This window comes from Lutra lutra, chromosome 8 (assembly GCF_902655055.1).
Source record: "Lutra lutra chromosome 8, mLutLut1.2, whole genome shotgun sequence".
NCBI classification, from domain to species: Eukaryota; Metazoa; Chordata; class Mammalia; order Carnivora; family Mustelidae; genus Lutra; species Lutra lutra.
In genome coordinates, this window is record NC_062285.1 from 86,788,667 (window position 1) to 86,806,648 (window position 17,982).

At 40.2% G+C, this 17,982-nt stretch overlaps 1 protein-coding gene across 1 annotated transcript in view; it reads left to right on the forward strand.

Moving 5' to 3' along the window:
* The window catches only part of GUCY2C (guanylate cyclase 2C), a 68,887-nt gene that overhangs the window by 31,904 nt on the left and 19,001 nt on the right, over positions 1-17,982 (forward strand). Inside the window, exons 11-18 of the mRNA XM_047743096.1 lie at positions 1,578-1,659; positions 4,569-4,674; positions 7,629-7,691; positions 8,241-8,312; positions 8,805-8,909; positions 13,569-13,655; positions 14,775-14,907; positions 17,341-17,478. Coding sequence (XP_047599052.1) covers positions 1,578-1,659; positions 4,569-4,674; positions 7,629-7,691; positions 8,241-8,312; positions 8,805-8,909; positions 13,569-13,655; positions 14,775-14,907; positions 17,341-17,478 — 786 coding nt within the window. The remainder of the gene's footprint in view (positions 1-1,577; positions 1,660-4,568; positions 4,675-7,628; positions 7,692-8,240; positions 8,313-8,804; positions 8,910-13,568; positions 13,656-14,774; positions 14,908-17,340; positions 17,479-17,982) is intronic.

Genomic DNA, 17,982 nt, shown 5'->3' on the forward strand with positions numbered 1-17,982 from the left:
CCTTTTCTCAATATAGTTATATTTGTCAGTACATTTGTTGGGTACCTTTGTAATTTTAGTTAATATGCATAAGCTTCTAGTATTGTTCTACCAAACTATATAAAAAACTTCATGGAGCTCCTGGGTGGCTCAGTCGGTTAAGCAACTGCCTTCAGCTCAGGGTATGATCCCAGGGTCCTGGGACCAATCCCCATGATGGGCTCCCTGCTCAATGGGGAATCTGCTTGTTCCTCTCCCTCTGCCCTTCTCCCTCCACTTGTTCTCTCTCAGATAAATAAATAAAATCTTTAAAAAATAAAATAAAATAAAAGCTTCTTGCTTCCCAGTTTGGTAAAATGAAGATATTACTATCTCTATCCTTCCTACTACCTCCTTCCTACCTCCCAGATTCTCCTGTATTTTTCTTTAATTTGTCATAGCCAATAATATTTATTTGGTAACCATATAAACGCTCTGTCATCTACCTATAAGTTGATTCTATAAGTTGAAAATTAGTAACATTTTCATCATTATTATTTATATAAAGCGAAATAAGACTCTATTGCTTAGAATCCATTCCATTTTTCCTTCTTGGACTCACTTCCTATTCTAACCAGAATCCATTGTGGCATATATGAACCATGACTTTCTTGTACAGTTTTACTGTTGCTGTCCTTCTCAGTTTAGCCCTCTTCCTCTGTGTTTTCAGTTTCTGATTCAATGCTTCCTTGGGTTGGATCCCCATTTTCCTGAATTCCACTTGCCTGTCAGTCTCTTAAATTCCTTCATCTTTACAACTCCACCTGCATATGTGTGCTTTAATAAATTAAATCACTTATATCCTTCATTGACTTCTGTCAATGACCCAGGAGCCCTTGGGAAGAACCAGCAGGCAACACTGACTTTTAATATTCCACAATGACTGTCTTTTCCTCTGATTGTGCTTGGTATTAAAAAATAGTTGACTCTGGGGCCTCGGGTGGCTCAGTCAGTTAAGTGTCCAACTCTTGATTTTGACTCAGGTCATGATTCAGGATTGTGAGATCAAGCCCTGCATCAGTCTCCACGCTCAGCAAGTGGAGTCTGCTTGTCTTTCTCCCTCCCACCGCTTGCAGAGTCTCTCTCTTCCTCTCTCTCTCTCTCTCCCTCTCAAATAAATATATAAAATCTTTTAAAAACATAGTTGACTCTTTCTTCCTCTGTGAATTCTTCTTAGGTATATTGGTTTCAAGGACATCAGGTGGGTTTCCACCAAAATTATTTACATACTGGAAACTATTTCATGTTCTTGTAACCTTTGGTGATTCCCATAAGAGACACAGTGTGCAGACTCTAAGGACTGTTGACATTAAACCACTTCCCCTAGCATAATCCAGGTAGTTTTCCTCAGAGACCACAGATACAGGACCTATATTACCAAAGAAGAGATTCGTAAAAGATGAGTTTTTTTTTTTCAAAGTTCTCTCCTTCTCCCTTCTTCAAATTAGATTATACATCTAGAATCTTTGAAATGTTTTTCATGTGTTTCCTTATGTGTTCCTTATTCCTTTCAATGTGTTTCCTTACTAATGCATTTTTCACTGTCTTTTCTGCCACAGGCCCTCAAGTCCTGTTGATTGCAGTCTTCACTCTCACAGGAGCTGTGGTTCTGCTCCTGCTCATTGCTCTTCTGGTGCTGAGGTACCCACCACCCTCTTTGTCTTGCTGTGTCCAGAGAGTGGGTTGGGGTGGGGGAGGGCAGGGAGATGCAGAAGTCTGATGTCATTCAAGGATAATGTACATTCACAAGAAGGTGTCTAGATAGATCTAAGATCATGAAGGCATTCTGCATCAAAGACCACACCAAGGGCAGAGTAGTATTGAATGGATCAGTTCGAGACACCTGAACTCATGTCTGTCCCAGTTCTGTGACTTACTAGTGGTGGGGTTTTAGTGTATTATCACATGTTACTTAACATCAGTATCCTCATCTGAACTGTTGTGAGAACTTGAAATAAGCTGTGGATAGTGACTACCATACAATAGGCATCCTATAGGTGGAAATAGCTCTTCTGCTGTCTTATTGGTATGTTGTGGGAAATTTCAATCTCTATATTATTTAGTGTTTAGGCTGGAAAAGTCCAGAAATCATCTACTTCAAACCTCCCATTGTAGCATGGGGAAAGAGACCCAGAAAACCAAATGGCTTGTCTGGCATCACATCACCAGGTAGCTGTAGGACCAAAACTAGCACTCAAGCCTTCTGACCCTCAGTTTCATGGTTGTTCTACTCAATTTGGACAGAGGAAATGCCCAGCACAGTGTTAGAGGCATAGTGTATACTCAGAAATATTTGTTGAACATATAAATGAATGAGTGAATGCCACACTACACTAATCTGTGTATGTTAAATACATAAAACTTTCCATCCTGTTATATTGTCAGGATCACCTCCCTTTCCTAACTGTACCGGACAACAATTTTTCTCTTCGCATCACACACTTTGATCTGTGTAACACTGTACTGTCTCACGAGAGAGTCCAGTCTATTATATGTCAGGTAACGGTTTCTCCAGGAAAGGAAGTCGATTGTTCTGTTCAGTCTGAAGGCAGAACTTGACTGCTGTAACTGCTTACCCCAAATTTGAGCTGTATATACACATATACTGTGTATGATGGCCATTTAGTTGAAGATAACCAGAAACCAAAATTTGAGGAGAATAAAGCCAGTCAAGAGCAAGGTCAGAGATGCAGCTGTTTTCCTTCAGAAACCAAGTCCAAATGAGTGTCAGGTTAAGGTAGGGAGGAAATCAAAGGTGAGAGACAGTAACAGATGGAAACAGGCAGAGACAGGGCTTCCCAATGGTGTGCCCACAAGGAAATCTGGTAGATACATGTTATCCTTAGAGTTTTCCATTACAACTGCTTAAATAAGGAAAGTAGTGAATGATTTATGGCAACCTCTGTTCCAGTATGAATGACACATGACTCTTGGAATGTGGAGTCTCTTGGAATGAAGAGATGAGAGCCTTTAAGGCCAAAAGCCTTCTTGGCTCCAGGATCATAATCATTGGTCAATGATATGCTGTTTTATATGTGATTAATAGAGGAATACTCAGAGTTAGATGGAAGCATAGAAAGAAAATAGTCATTTCTGCTTAGAATCCATTAAGAAGGGCATCATGAATGACCTAAGAAGGTGCGTAGGTAGAAGTTTGTCAAATAACGATAAGCAAACAAGCAAAGATAAACTCAAAGACAAACAGGCCAATTCAGATTCCAGAAGCAGACACAGCAAGCATGAGAATTTGGAATATGCTAGGGGTGACATTACAAGTCAATCGGGAAATGATGTTGGCATAGTAAGCTTGCAACATGGAAAAAACGAAATTAAAATCCTATCTGAAACCATACACAAATATAGAATTCATTCCATATGGATTATAAATGGAATAAAGACTTAAAGGTGAAATTTAAACTTCAAAACTAAGAGGACATTAATAGAAAAAGACTTTATGATCTCAAGTGGGAAAATGTTTCTCAGTTAAGATAAAAAATAAAAGTCATAAAAGAAACAAAATAAATGTGGCCACAATAAAAACTAAATGTTCTATACAACAAAGTTAAAATGAGCAATAAACTAAAAGAAAATACTTGCAACTCAAAAGGACTAAGGATCTGTTTTGTAGAATATATAGGGAACTCATGAAATTATGACATATGGGCAAAATTTTGAATGAATTTATATAACTATATATTCTATAAAGTAGCTAGAAAGTATTTGAAAAGATATTGAATCTCTCTATAATTAAAAAAAAATGAAACCCAAAACAATAAACACCATCTCACATACATCATAATGGTAAAAAAAAAAAAAAAGTTTGATATTACCAAATGTTAAGAATCTGGAAGAAATGGGAATTCTCATGTTGGAAGGCTGGGAAGTGGTATAACCACTTTGGAAAACAGTTTGACAATATCTGCAAAGTTGTAAGTGTTTCTTATAACCCAAGAATTCTGCTTTACCTGTACTATCTGGGGAAACACGTAAAACAGTGACATTTTGAATGCTGAAATACATGTTACATTTTCTCTGTGCTTTTCTATTTTCTTCATATACTTGTTTTTTAAAGGCATAAGTGCATAAAAAGAACAGGCTTGTTTAGGAATTTAGTGTATTCTCTGGTGGCTTAAAAATTAACATATTTGCTTTTCAAGCTTACCAGTCTTGAATTGTGTCTGTTTTTTCCTTACTCTTTCCATATCATCTGTTCAGATTCTTTATAATAGTGAAGGGCTGCCTTAGTGAAGGACTAAGACAATGAAATGAAATGGAAAGAAAAGAAATAAAAGAAAGGAAGGAAGGAAGGAAGGAAGGAAGGAAGGAAGGAAGGAAGGAAGAAAAAAATAAACCATCATCAGAAATCCTTACAGCTGACCTAATGGTCCGCATTCACCAGTTTGGAGAACATGGAGTCATACCATTGGGCTAACAACTCTCACCACATATCTACCTGAGAAAATCAGGGTTCTAAATTTCTCTTAGTGTCCAGAAGCTAAATGACATGAATGTTAATAAATACCTATTGACTGGTTCTGTTCCTTTCATAGAAAATATAAAAAAGAACATGAACTTCGTCAGAAAAAATGGTCCCACATTCCTCCTGAAAATATCTTTCCTCTGGAGACCAATGAGACCAACCAAATTAGCCTGAAGGTAAGGCAAACCTCACCTGTTGAGGAATTCTAGGGCTGGTGCAACTTGCCAGGTATTTGACAAGACTGGTAGCACAGTAAGAAATGGGCCAAGCAGGGATTATTTATTTGCTTGAGAATCTAAGACTTAGACATTTTCTGATTCTCAACTTCCCATCTTCCCTTTGATCCTCCAGTGCCCTAAATGTCAGCTGGTGGATCCAATGAACCCTTCATGGAGGCCGAGATTTGGTGTGTTACTTCCTCTTTGCCTCTGACCCAGAAGGGAAATGCATATAGTGTGCATTTGTCATGGAAGCAATGTAGAAACGGACAGAGCTTTTGTGCTCCCCTAAGCCTTGGCTGCGACTCTGCCCACGCTAAGGATGTATGGCTTATCTTGCTGGCTGTGGAAGAAAAAGGCCTCTGCTGACATTTGCCTGCATCTCCCTCAGCCAGGACATACAACAGCAGCCAGGAGTAATCACTCGCCTTCAGGGCAGCCAGTGCTGGAGCCCTGCAGTGCTTACCACAAGAAATTCACGAGTTAAACTTTATCATGACTTTGCTGATGAGGAAACCAAAGGATGTGGGGTTAGAAAGCAGTGCAGGGTCACACACAGCTTATGAACAGGATTACTGCAAATAATAAGAGTGGACACTTACTGAACCCTTCTTAGACCCGTTTTGTCTTCCCCCGAGCCCTGTGAGGTAACAGGGTTAGAACCTGGGGAACGTGGTCATAGTTTGACCTTAGTGTGTCTAACTGTGAAGTCTAAGATCCTAAAACCTACCATTCACCATATTCTTACAGAGTTTTTATACCAAAACACACTAAGAGAAGAAGGAGACCCAGAACCTCCACATGAAGGTCATAGCGGGGTTCCCCAGCCCAGGGCCAAGTCAACAGGAGAGTGTGACTTGAGTTGCCTCCCTGCCTAAAATCAGCAAAAGTAAAATTGCAGCCTGGGTCGGGTGTGTGCTTAGCTCCTGGCACTCCATCCGTCCCCTACAGGTCATGCTCTAAGAACTAGGAACCCCTCATGCTGTACCTGGACTAGACCTCCCTTGTCGCCAATAATGCTCTGTTCTGAATGACCCTCTGTGGCGCTGGGAACCTCACACATAAAACTCCTATTTGCAAAGACCCCTCTACCTCAGGCAAGCATCAGGATAAAATCCATCCTGCAGTAATTCATAGAAAGGTACAAATGACCGTAACATTATTGGACTCCCCGAGGGAGAATTTCTAGACCTAAGTGATGAACTGGCAGTACCCCCCGGAAGCAGGAAGGAGACCTCTAGAAGGAGTGAGTGCTCCTCCACCTCTGGTGTGAGACCAGGATGGGCTCCCACGTGGCCCACCTCCGCACACATCTAGCCATACCTCCCCTCCTCACGAGCCTCCCCTGCTGCCTCAAAGCCCACGTTTCATATTTGTTCTTTTCAATGAAGCCTAAAATACTCTGTCTCTGTTTTCTTCAAATGTAGATATTCCTAGACATAGAACCCATCCATCCCTAATCAGACATTAATTAATTCATCAGATTAGCCACTCACCTGCCTAAGAGAGTCTTTGGGGCAATAAGCTTAAGACCCAAGAGGTGATTCGGGGCATGGGGAGTCACGGTCACTCTGAGTTTCAGGCAAGCTGGGAAGCAGGTGGACAAGGATGAGCTGTCAGGAGAGGTTTTCCAGTGCTGTGAGTCAAGTGGAACAGGGAGGAAGCCCAAGAAGGTCAGCCAGAGGGGAAATGCCACACCACCAGACAGGAAGCGGTTCAAGTCCCCGGTGCACGCTGAAAGCAGAGATAAGGAAACAAGACCAAGGGACCGGATGAGAAAGACTACATCCCTGTACGAGTTCAGAAAGGGACAGAAAACCAAAGCAGCCAGACACAGAGAGAAGTCAGGAAGGTCAAAGGGAAGAGTGACAGATGAAAACAATGATGAAGATAACTCATTTGAGGATAAAATACTTAAATTTGCAAAAAAAATTCACAAACGTTGTTGTGTTTGATGCCCAATACCCATGTCAGTTAGAATTTCCCAGAGAAAGTACTGAGGTTCAAATGGTTTAAATGACCTAATCGAGGGCCCAGAAAAAAGAATATGAGACAAGGCAGCAAGCTCGGATTTTAACGCGCCCAGATGTGACACTTAGTGTCATTTAACCTGCATGTGGCCCATTAGTAAAATGAGAAGAGGAAGAGAAGACATCTGACATTTATGAATCGGCACTGTGCCAGGCTACATGCTTGGAATTTGATATAGTTTATCTTGCTCCCATTTCAAAAGGTCCTGCGGGGTAAGTGTGAACCAATATCATAATACATCACAGGTTTCTATGAGAACCAAATTATAAGATGCAATAGTTCTCAATCTTTTTTTCTGCCTTGACACCAGAAGTCTGGCAGACCAAGAACCATATCTAGCCTGCAGTGGTATGTGTGTGTGTGTGTGCATGTGTGTGTGTATCTTGTTTCAGTCACTATTTAACGTCTTTTAAAATTAATTGCCAAATATAAAAATTTGGGAAATGGCATAGGAAAATCCATATTACTAGCTTCTTTTGACAAATCAGGTGATCGGGCAACTCTAGGCTAAACCCAGAGCTGATGGCTGCCCCCTGAGGCACCCCAACCAGTGTCCTTACTTGCATTGCTAATTGGGCCCTGAGGTGTAAGTTTGAAACTCAAGGGCTCAACAGGCTCCCCTGGGAGCACCTGTCTGTAGCCACAGACTGTGATTCCCAGCAGAATGGGCCAGGAGAGGTAGATATCTGGAGGGAAGACCCTGGTGGGGAGGGAAGGTGAGTAGTGACAGGGAAACACAAGGCAATTGTCACAGTGTTGCTGGGAGCCTGCCCAGCACACTGTGAACCAACAACCCACCAAGCAGAGCCTCTTTCTCTGCCTTCGCAGTAGATGGGACAAGACAGGAAGTTTCTATAATAATCAGTCTTTTCTTGTGCCAGATCGATGATGACAAGAGACGAGATACAATTCAGAGACTCCGACAGTGCAAATATGACAAAAAGGTGACTAGTCTCCTCTGCTTCTCTGAACTCTCAGTCAGGCTGTGTTCCAGGCCTTCTGCTCATTGTTGCCCTGGTCCCTGACGTTGACCGTGTAATGGCGCGGGTTGACCCACGGGGTTGTTCCTGGAACTTTTCACAGGGATGGGCAGGGCTGAGCTTCACAGTTACAAAACTCATAGTCCTGGACAAACTGAAGGACAAATAGAATTTTTAAGAGGGGTAGAGAGTAGGAAGGAAAAAGAGAATTGCCCAAACCACCATAGGATGACACCGTGGCTCGCCACAGTGGGGATATAATCCTATAAGGGGGTTTTGTATCTTCCTTCCTCCCTGGGCCATCCCTCTTCATTTACCTGTTCTTAAAGAAACATGCAGACCTGAGCCTATGCCAGGAGCTAAGCACCCAGGATGTGAATATCAATAAAATCATGTCCTTGCTCTCCAGAGCTTGCAGTATGAGGGGAAGATAGACACACAACAAATTACTATAATATGCACGTACGTGGTCATGCTACAACATTATCTTCTTAATTCAAATGATCTTTGCAGCGAGTCATTCTAAAGGATTTCAAGCACAATGATGGCAATTTCACTGAGAAACAGAAGATAGAATTGAACAAGGTATGTGTCCCTTACTTGAAATTCTTAAATGAGAAATAGCTTCACTCCATCTTTCCCGAGCACTCAAATCCCTGGTGGATACAGATGCTATGGGGGATGGAATTAAAAAAAAAAAAGAAAAAGAAAAAACCCTCAGACCAAGAAATGGGAGAGACTCTACTTCTCCTTGTTGAAAAATCAGCCAACAGAAGTTGAAGAGTGGTGTTTACTGGTGTAAAACATATTAGAAATCTACTAGCATGTCCTTGAAAATGGTCCTGATATTATTAGAGCGTTGTCAAAGGTTTATCTTCCAGTCTCCTTGCTGATAAAAGAAAAACTGTTGAGGAAGACATAGTGTCCATGAGGAATGTGCTGACATTCCAATATACCAGGAACAGTATGTCTTCCCAAAGACCTCAAGCATGGCGTGCATGTCTTATTAGCGTATTAGTTCTTACCGTGGCCCTGCTCTCTGGCTGACTTGCTTTATAATTAAACACATTATCTTAGTTGCTTCAGATTGACTATTACAACCTCACCAAGTTCTACGGCACAGTGAAGCTTGATACCATGATCTACGGGGTGATCGAATACTGCGAGAGGGGATCCCTCCGGGTAAGAACCATGATCATTTCCTGTTTCCTAACTGGCCAGCCATATGGGAAAAACAGTATTGAGTAGAAATGTTAAATTGTTTACCCAGTGAAAGAATATCAGAGAATTATTAGGAAAAAGTGGTAGGTCCATATGCTTTCCAATTAGATCACTTAGACTTCCTCAACCAGTCTTATTACATCTGTACCAAAATACAAAACACAAAAACCAAGCCAAAAATAGGAGTGTAGATTGAAAAGCCAGAGAATAGATGTGGGAAAGTGAGTCCCTCTAAATTCATTTTATTTTACTTGCAAACTTGCTTTTATATTAAGAGAAAAATGGATAGTCATTATGATAGCATCAGATAAGCACTGGAGACTTGTCCATAAGTCCTGGTTCTGCTACAGTCTAAATTCCCACCTTTCTCTCCTTTGGGAGGGATTAAGGGTGGCCCAGCAGTTGCCAGATGTGGTCAGGCGTTCTGGCTGAGCAAGTCCAAAGCAGAAAGAACAAGTAAGACAGGGCTGAACCAAGTTCTTGGGAAGAACAAAGCTTCAAGCTAGGAATATCAAATCGCTGGGTAGTTCAGAAGGGCAGGAATACATGAGAACCATTTACATACAAGAAACAAAGTCAGGTTTCAAGCAGAAACAGGACTGGAATGGGGAAATGGGCAGGAGCAGAAAGGAATCCAGGATAATTGGATCAAAGAGCATGGAAATATTTGCACCTCACCTTGAGCACGTTCTAGGCATATGTTACAAGAGCTTTCAGCCTTCTAAATACCTTTGAGTGGGGTGACCATATAGTTTATCAGAATACTTTGAGAAGGAAAGGGATACTATAGCAATTATGTTGGAACAGCAGATAAAAACTGTAACTGGATCCAAGCAAGCAAGGATGTGTGGTCACTGCCTTTGAGCTACATTCAGACATAGTTTCCTAATTGTCTTAATTAAAAATAACCTCATTGTCTGCCCTACAACAACGCCAAAATACTAAGAACCGGGGCAGCAGCAACTTCAAAGAGGTCCAAATAGTCACAATACGATATAATTTTTAAATAATAAAATTTTAAAATTAGTCACTTAGAATTTTTTTAAATAAGCTTTGATTCAATTCCAAAAAAAGAAGAGTAGCTTTCAAAATGTGTGGCATAAACTCAAAACTACCCTCAAGGAAAAAAATAATAGCCCTAAATGCTATTTTCTCCTTAAAAAATAATCTATTCAATGCAAAATTTAGAAGAATAACTATGGCCCAAGGAAAGGAAACTTACAAAGTTTAATTATTATTAAAAAGAATTTTAAAGTACTTTCATGAGGTTTTTAAAATATAAAACATAAAAGCTTTGACATTGGCCCCAGCAACTTCTTAATAGACACGTCTCCTGAGGCAAGGGAATCAAAAGCAAAAATAAACTATTGGGACTTCATCAAAATGAAAAGCTTCTGCACAGTGAAGGGAACAAGCAGCAAAACTAAAGGCAACCTATGGAATGGGAGAAGATACTTACAAATGACATCTCCGATAAAGGGCTAGTATCCAAAATCTATAAAGAACTTACAAAACTCAACACCCAAAAACCTAATAATCCAGTTTAAAAATGGATTATTTTTAAAATAAGACTTTGTAGAGAACCAGCTGATGGTTACCAGATGGGAGGTGGGTGGGGATGGGTTAAATGGATGATGTGGATTAAGGAAGGCACTTGTTTTGATGAGCACTGGGTGTTATATGTAAATGTTGAATCAGTAAATTCTATACCTGAAACTAATATTACACTGTTTGTTAACTAATTGGAATTTAAATAAGAACTTTGAAAAAAAGCTCACAAAAGCGTCTCCTACTTCTAATTAAAATTTTTAAACGAAAATGGGAATAAAAAATAAAGCTATGAAAAAAAGGTATTTTCAGTTGTGAAAGATTATTTCATGGCTATTAAATTATGAAATCTTAAAAAAAAGAAAAATTTCAGAAGCAATATAAATAATCATGGAAATTTGACTCAAAAACTAAAAACTTTAGGACAATAATAATACAAGAGGATGTGAGGGCCATCTGGCTGTGACATCTGTCACCCCATTGATCACCAGGGTTGATTCAGCTGAGCTGGCTGGCTAGACAGTTGTCCCCTTCCTTCCTTACCACTCCATGTGCATCCCCCGCAAAGCTGCACGCTCCATCAGAGAGGACGACAACCTTCCCCGATAGAGGAGAGACCATCCTTCGGTCAAAGGTTTACAAGTAGCTGCACTCCCCTACTAGAACCTCCAAACAAATGAAGCGCTGCACATGACAGTCTACCTCTCTTTAACAAAAAAAAAAAAAAAAAAAAAAAGATACAAGAAATTATAATTTCCATTATAGATAATACCAGATTCAACTTAATTCTTTAAAACTTCAAAAAATAATTCTTGTTGTCCACATAAATACTATTCCGATGTTAAATGAAAAATGAACATCTTCTAAATTCATTTAATATTCAACAAGGCTAACATAAAGTTGATGGTAAAATATGATTAAAGACTAACCAAATTTATGAAATTAGGTGGAAAAGTTATAAATAAAATACTAGTAACTCTAAGCCAGTTGTGTATAAAAAGCATAATATAGTCAGATATGGTTAATTCTATGAAAGAAAAAATATTAATATAATACATCATTATCAAAAGGTCATGGAAAACTCATGATGATTTTAATCAGTGCTGAAAATTATTATTTAAGTTGATGCTGATATAAAATAAACATACATTCCTAATAATAACAGCTTCAAATCTTTCAAAATTATAGAGCTTCCTTGATTTACAATGGGTTACATCCCCATAAAACCATCCTAAGTTGAAAATATCTCAAGTCAAAAATGCATTTAATACATCTAAACAAACAAACAGTGTAGCTTAGCCTGGCCAACCTTAAATGTGTTCAGAATGCTTACATTATTAGCCTATAGCTGGGCAAAGTCTTCTAACACAAAGCCTGTTCATGATAAAGAGTTGAATATCTCATGTAATGTACTGAACACTGTACTGAAAATGAGAAACGGGAGGGCTTTATGAGCAGAGAACAGTTGTAAGTTATTAGTTATTTACCCCGTGATCAAGTGGCTGGCTGGGGGCGCACTGCCCAGCATCATGAATCACCAGCCCAGGGGAAATGATCCAGATTCAAAATCTGGAGTATGGTCTCTACTGGATACATATCACTTTCACACCACTGTTACAAACTAGAAGAATTGTTAAGTTGAACCATTATAAGTCAGCGACCATCTATAGAAATGTTCATAGGAGGGCTAGACCAAAACTGATTCATTTGATTTCTGTGAGATGAAATTTTAGAATACCAATTCACAGGGCTTAGTCAAGGGTTTCATTTGGCCTTTTAATCCCTAAAATGCCCAGTCAATATTTAGGTAGCGTTTTTCGGCACTCTGCCCTAAAGTAGGAAACAACTATTACCTGAGCGGTCCTAGGCCCCCTTCTGGCATTGCTAACTCATGTTGGGAGCAGACAGCAGACCCTTCTCCAGGAAGTGACTTCTTTGTGTCTTGAATCTCAAAGCAAAGGCTGTGCCAATGCAAATTTTATAGTTCCCTCCCTGACATGTTCCCTTTAGGCTTCCATCCATGGCAAATCCCATCCAAACCTATTTTTATAAGAAAACAAATGGACCAGTCTCTCCCTAGATAAAGACAATGTGCTTCCCATCTCATAAATATACAACAACGCGTTGGCTAACCTTATTAGGAACAATTGATTCATTTAGGCAACAAATAGTTATGAGCCATCTGTTCATGCCAGACGTTGGTCTAGATATTGCAGATACAGAGCAAAGATTATCACAGAGTTTACATTTTCATAGGGAGAAGAGATCATAAATAAAAATACAAAATATGTCAGGTGCTAAGGGAAAGAATTACTTTAGAGTCTGTCTGCTCCTAATTTCCCTCCCTTAGCCTGGCCTGGAACCCACAGCCAAGGCAGCCTTATCTGACATGATTAATGACTTTGGCCCCTTCTTTGGAAATTATTGGTGCAACGCCTGAGTTAAAACTAAAGGTCAGATGGAGCTATTGTTCAGCTGTTCAAGTTTTACTGTGAAGAATAGTTACTAGCTTTGCTAAAACTCTTTATCTTGATAGAACCGTCATCGTATTAAAATGGTGAGTGCAAAATTCTAGGTGAAACAATGCATGCAAAATACAAGATCTCACTCTTATTGACAGGGGACCTGGTAAATGTAAAGAAAACTTAGGGCTGTAAGCTAATGGATGCAACTGATCATAAAACAAAAGCCTAAGGAAGGGATTCCTGAATAGCAATTCCTGGTTGAAACACACTAGTGGAATTTCAGTGAGCAAGACCCTGCAGCCCAGCCATCTGCAAATTGGACCAACAACCCACATTCCAGGCAGGTGTCTGCTCATTCCTTTACCCCTGGCAGGTAGAACCACCAGGATTTGGGATACTCGGGGTATCTCCTGCTCATTTCATTGCTGTGAGAGCTGCCCGATGTTTCGTAGGGAAGAAAAGAAATACATTTTAAGAAACCCAGGGTGACAGAGTTTTTTCAGTTTGTTTCTGAGCCCCAGGTCCCCGTGATTAGATTATTAACCTCTAATCGTCTCTCCACAGTATCCCTCCTTGCGACAACTTCTTTTCTTTTTCTGTCGTTCAGGAAGTTTTAAATGACACCATCTCCTACCCCGATGGTACATTCATGGATTGGGAGTTTAAGATCTCGGTCTTGTATGATATTGCTAAGGTAAGAGACCTGCAAACATGAAGGCATTTATGAAAATGAAAAAGGAAAACAGATCTAGCGGGCTTTCAAACTCTCTGAGCATTGGTTTCTTAACCTGTAAAATGATAATAAAAATAGAACCTATGTCAGAGGGTTGTTTTGAGGATTTTGTAAATAATGCATGTGCTTCATATTTACAAGTAAATGTTCTATACACAAGCTCTACTTTTTATGTTCATATTTTTTCTTCTCTGAGTTTGGGGCACAAATTTTCTTAGACTTCCTAGAAAGCAAAATCATATTAAGCTACATGCAAGACACCAATCTTCAACTTTTTACAAGAAATCTATTAAGGGCAGGCAACCCTCTTGCATAAGGCAATAATGACTTTGAACATGAATATTCCCAGATAAAATATGAAAAAGGAAGTGGATAGCAGTGACCAGGACCTCATTCGAGAATGAAGAAAAATCCGTCCCAATATTGACCTGTTTGATACAGTCTTAAATCGCCTGAAAGTCATCTAGGATCAGAATCCATTTTTTAAAACATTATAGAATCCCCACCGGCTTTGCCACTTTTCATTCCTGTGATCCAGGCTGAAAACCAATTTCTGCAAGGACACATCTGGCCACCAGAGGGAAACACTGCAGCCCGAAAACCTAGGGTGGGGTGGAGGGGAGGCCTTCCCCTTTCATAACTGAAGGAAACAGATTCTTTCAAAATAGAATGAGACCAATTATATTTTAAAACATAATAAGCCTAGCTCATCCTTTCAGAAAGGCAAGGCTGTATTATTCATATTTTTTTAACTGAAGTAGAAGACCAGAGATACACCCAAGATCACAGATGGAGTAAGTGGTCAGCAGAAACACTTAAAAAAAAAAAAATTAGGATCAACACTTTGTTTCATATTAGATGTAACCATTTAACCACAGTCAATTGCCTCTTAAGATGCAATGCTGAGCAAATATTAAGAAATTAGTATTTTTAAAGTAAAATTAATGGAACTAAATTTAAAATCTGGTCATGTGGTTCTATCGGCATGCTGAAACGGTTTCAGAATGTCACTTCTTTCTTTAAATAATCAAGAAGCTGAGGAGTGTCCTATCTGTCTCCCTGTCATCCGAAAAATTACAGGGTATGTCATACCTGCACTCTAGTAAGACCGAAGTCCATGGCCGCCTGAAGTCCACCAACTGTGTGGTAGACAGTAGAATGGTGGTGAAGATCACTGATTTTGGCTGCAATTCCATTTTGCCTCCCAAAAAAGGTCTGTAATGAATGACATTTTTACTGGTTTCCCTGAAAAAAATTCTCACAAGTCCATGTAAGGGTGTGGTGATGCTGGTCAGAAAATAAAGACTTGGAGCCACAGGAGGAAAGAGCTGGCTGGTCCTCCAGCACGTCACCCTTGTCAGTTTCCAACAAGTCCTTCTTGAGTCGAGCAAACCCTCTCTGTGGGTTTCCTTCATCTGTGTGGTTCTTGATTATCAGGGAGGAAATCACCAAGAAATTACTGGCTGTGGAAGCAGAACTTGGTGAAAAAATAGACAAGGTTAGAGTCTTAAGAGACATAGAAATCAACCACTCTAACCCTCTTCCTTTGTAGAAGACAGAATTGAGACTCCAAGAGCCCAAGATATTTGCCCAGGAAGACAGAATTCAAGGCCGAAGACCTATTTCCAAACTCTCATTCATTTATCTGTGATAATGATAAGAAATTATAATGATAAGGGGAAAAACTCTCTTACTAGTAAAATTATTCTTACCTATCCCTTTCTGGGTTGTAATAAGCATCAAAAAAAGTAACACAAAGAAAAGTGATTTGCAGTGTTTATAGGGTCTTTCATGTTGAACATTTATCCATTTTTTTACTATAACTCAGGGTCAAACAGCCTCAGAAATCTAGCACTCATATATAATGCCTTAAAATACCACCTAGATCCAAAGCTTAAATTCTGTTTCTAATTTTCTTTGGCAATTCTTCAGTTTTCCCTTCATAAAAGAAAAATCATGGGGCACCTGGGTGGCTCAGTTGGTTAAGCGTACAACTCTTGAACTCAGCTCAGTTCTTGGTCTCAGGGTCGGGAGTTCAAGCCCCACACTGTGCTCCACATTGGGCATGGAGCCCACTTAAAATAAATAAATGAAAATAAATTAATTTTAAAAAACAAATAAATGAAAGAAAAATTACAATTCTCCTAGTTCTTCAGTCACATCAAGCATGACATTGGACTCAATCCAGTAAATCCTTGATAAATATCTACATGTGGAGGAACAAATCTCCTTCATTAGGGACTTACCACAACACAAAATCAGATGAATTGCTGGTCAAATGCTCTTCTCTTGAACACCAACCAGTTATATCTACCTGTCTGTGCTGTTGGTTACCTGAAATTTTAACACGTAGATCTGCTTACCTTTTCTATGACCCCAAACCATTAGGATCAATCGTATAGGAATCACAAGTCACCTAAATTAAGAAGACATAAATTCAAAAAGGTAATGAACATTTAGATGGCAAACCAAATGAGGAAAACCTGCTTCAGCTCAGGCGTGCCGCTGCACCTCACAACATGGGTCCATAGATTCTTTTCACTGAAACTGCTGAAGACAGGAATCGCAAGAAGTTTAGAAGGAGCTAGCTAGGTGATCCTAGAAAATTTACATGGGATGGAGGAAAGTTAATGGTATGCCCTTATTGTTACTAAATAAGCTATGTAATAGGGTTCAAAACCCAAGTGTCTGTAGGAACCAACCATGGAACACAGAAGCGCTTCACTGGTATGAAGTAAACTACATGGGAAGTGTTCAGAAGTAGCAGGCACAAAATGTGAGAAAATCGTATGCATTATTTTGTCTTAATTTTTTTTTTATTTTTCTGAGAGAAAGAGAGAGCACGAGTGGGGCAGGGGGTCAGAGGGAGAAGCAGACTCCTGGCTGAACAGGGAGCCTGATTCGGGTCTCGATCCCCGAACCCTGGGATCATAACCTGAGCCGAAGGCAAACACTTAACCAACTGAGCCACCCAGGCACCCAAATTGCATGAATTATTTTTTAAAGGATACCTTGGGAATCCAGAAAATCACATCTGTGAGCAATGGCGGATTGAGAGGCTGCCAATAGGTCCCATCTGCAAAATATCAGTGATAGGCTCTTTATTTAAATGTGTTTAAACATGCATTCATATATATTAAACATAATATTTTTACATGACACAAAATATATAAATGCATTTTATATTTTACAATAAAAATATATAAATTTATATATTTTTTTATTTATGAAGGTTTTCATAGATGTATGCCATACGTCCCAAAAGCTATTAAATCCTCAGCCGCTCATATTCTACCACTCTCGTTCTACATATATTTCCCGAGCACTTCCTGTACACCAGGAGCTGCTCTAGGTAGGCTGGAGAGTTTTCAGCACTTTGATCCCAGAAGTTTTAGGGAAGACGTTGCTACGTGACCTCACCCAAATCCTGACATTTCATAGTCCGCTTAAAAGGCAAGGGTGTGTGTCCCCTGCCCCACCACTGTCACCAGCATTAGCATAAACTCCTCCAAAGTTTGGGACATATAAATTCAAGGCCATTCGGATTCAGGGTACATGTTATAGAGACTTCAAGAACAAAAGTGGGTTGGAGACCTATGGGCCACTGATCTCCCTCGACTTTGCAATCTCAATGCTGAATGCACAGACCTGTGGACAGCCCCGGAGCACCTCCGCCAAGCCAACATCTCCCAGAAAGGAGACGTGTACAGCTACGGGATCATTGCCCAGGAGATCATCCTGCGGAGAGAAACCTTCTACACGTTGAGCTGCCGGGACCAGAACGGTAGGAGTCAGACTCATTCATCTGTGCTCTCCGGGAGCCTGCATTCCAGGCTGACCTCACCTCTTTGTGATCACAGCTCAGTCCCCTCATCTGCAGAACTGATGGCATATCCGCCCTGCACATGGCACAGGGCTACGGAGGGGTTGACAGTGTGAATGTTAGAGCGCTCGGAAGAGCATAACATGCCAGGTGTTGTCACTGGCAGTATTATTATTGTCAGTTAAAGACTCTGTTTATAGTCCCCGCCCCCTTCCCTTCCGAGTCTAACAAAAGACGTGTGTCTGTTTAACACCTGAACTAGATCACTCTAGTGGGACATAAGTGTTGTAGTTCCTACTGAGAGGAGATCTATAGTTTTTGTACGTGTCCTCTCAGCACGGGGGCAAATGCTTCCTTGCTTTCATCCAGTCCTTGCTTACTGAGCAATTACGTACCAGGTCTTGACTCCTGGAGGGTGGGTGTCTAAGGGAGGGAGGGAGGGAGGGCTAGGGTCTCAGAGGAAAA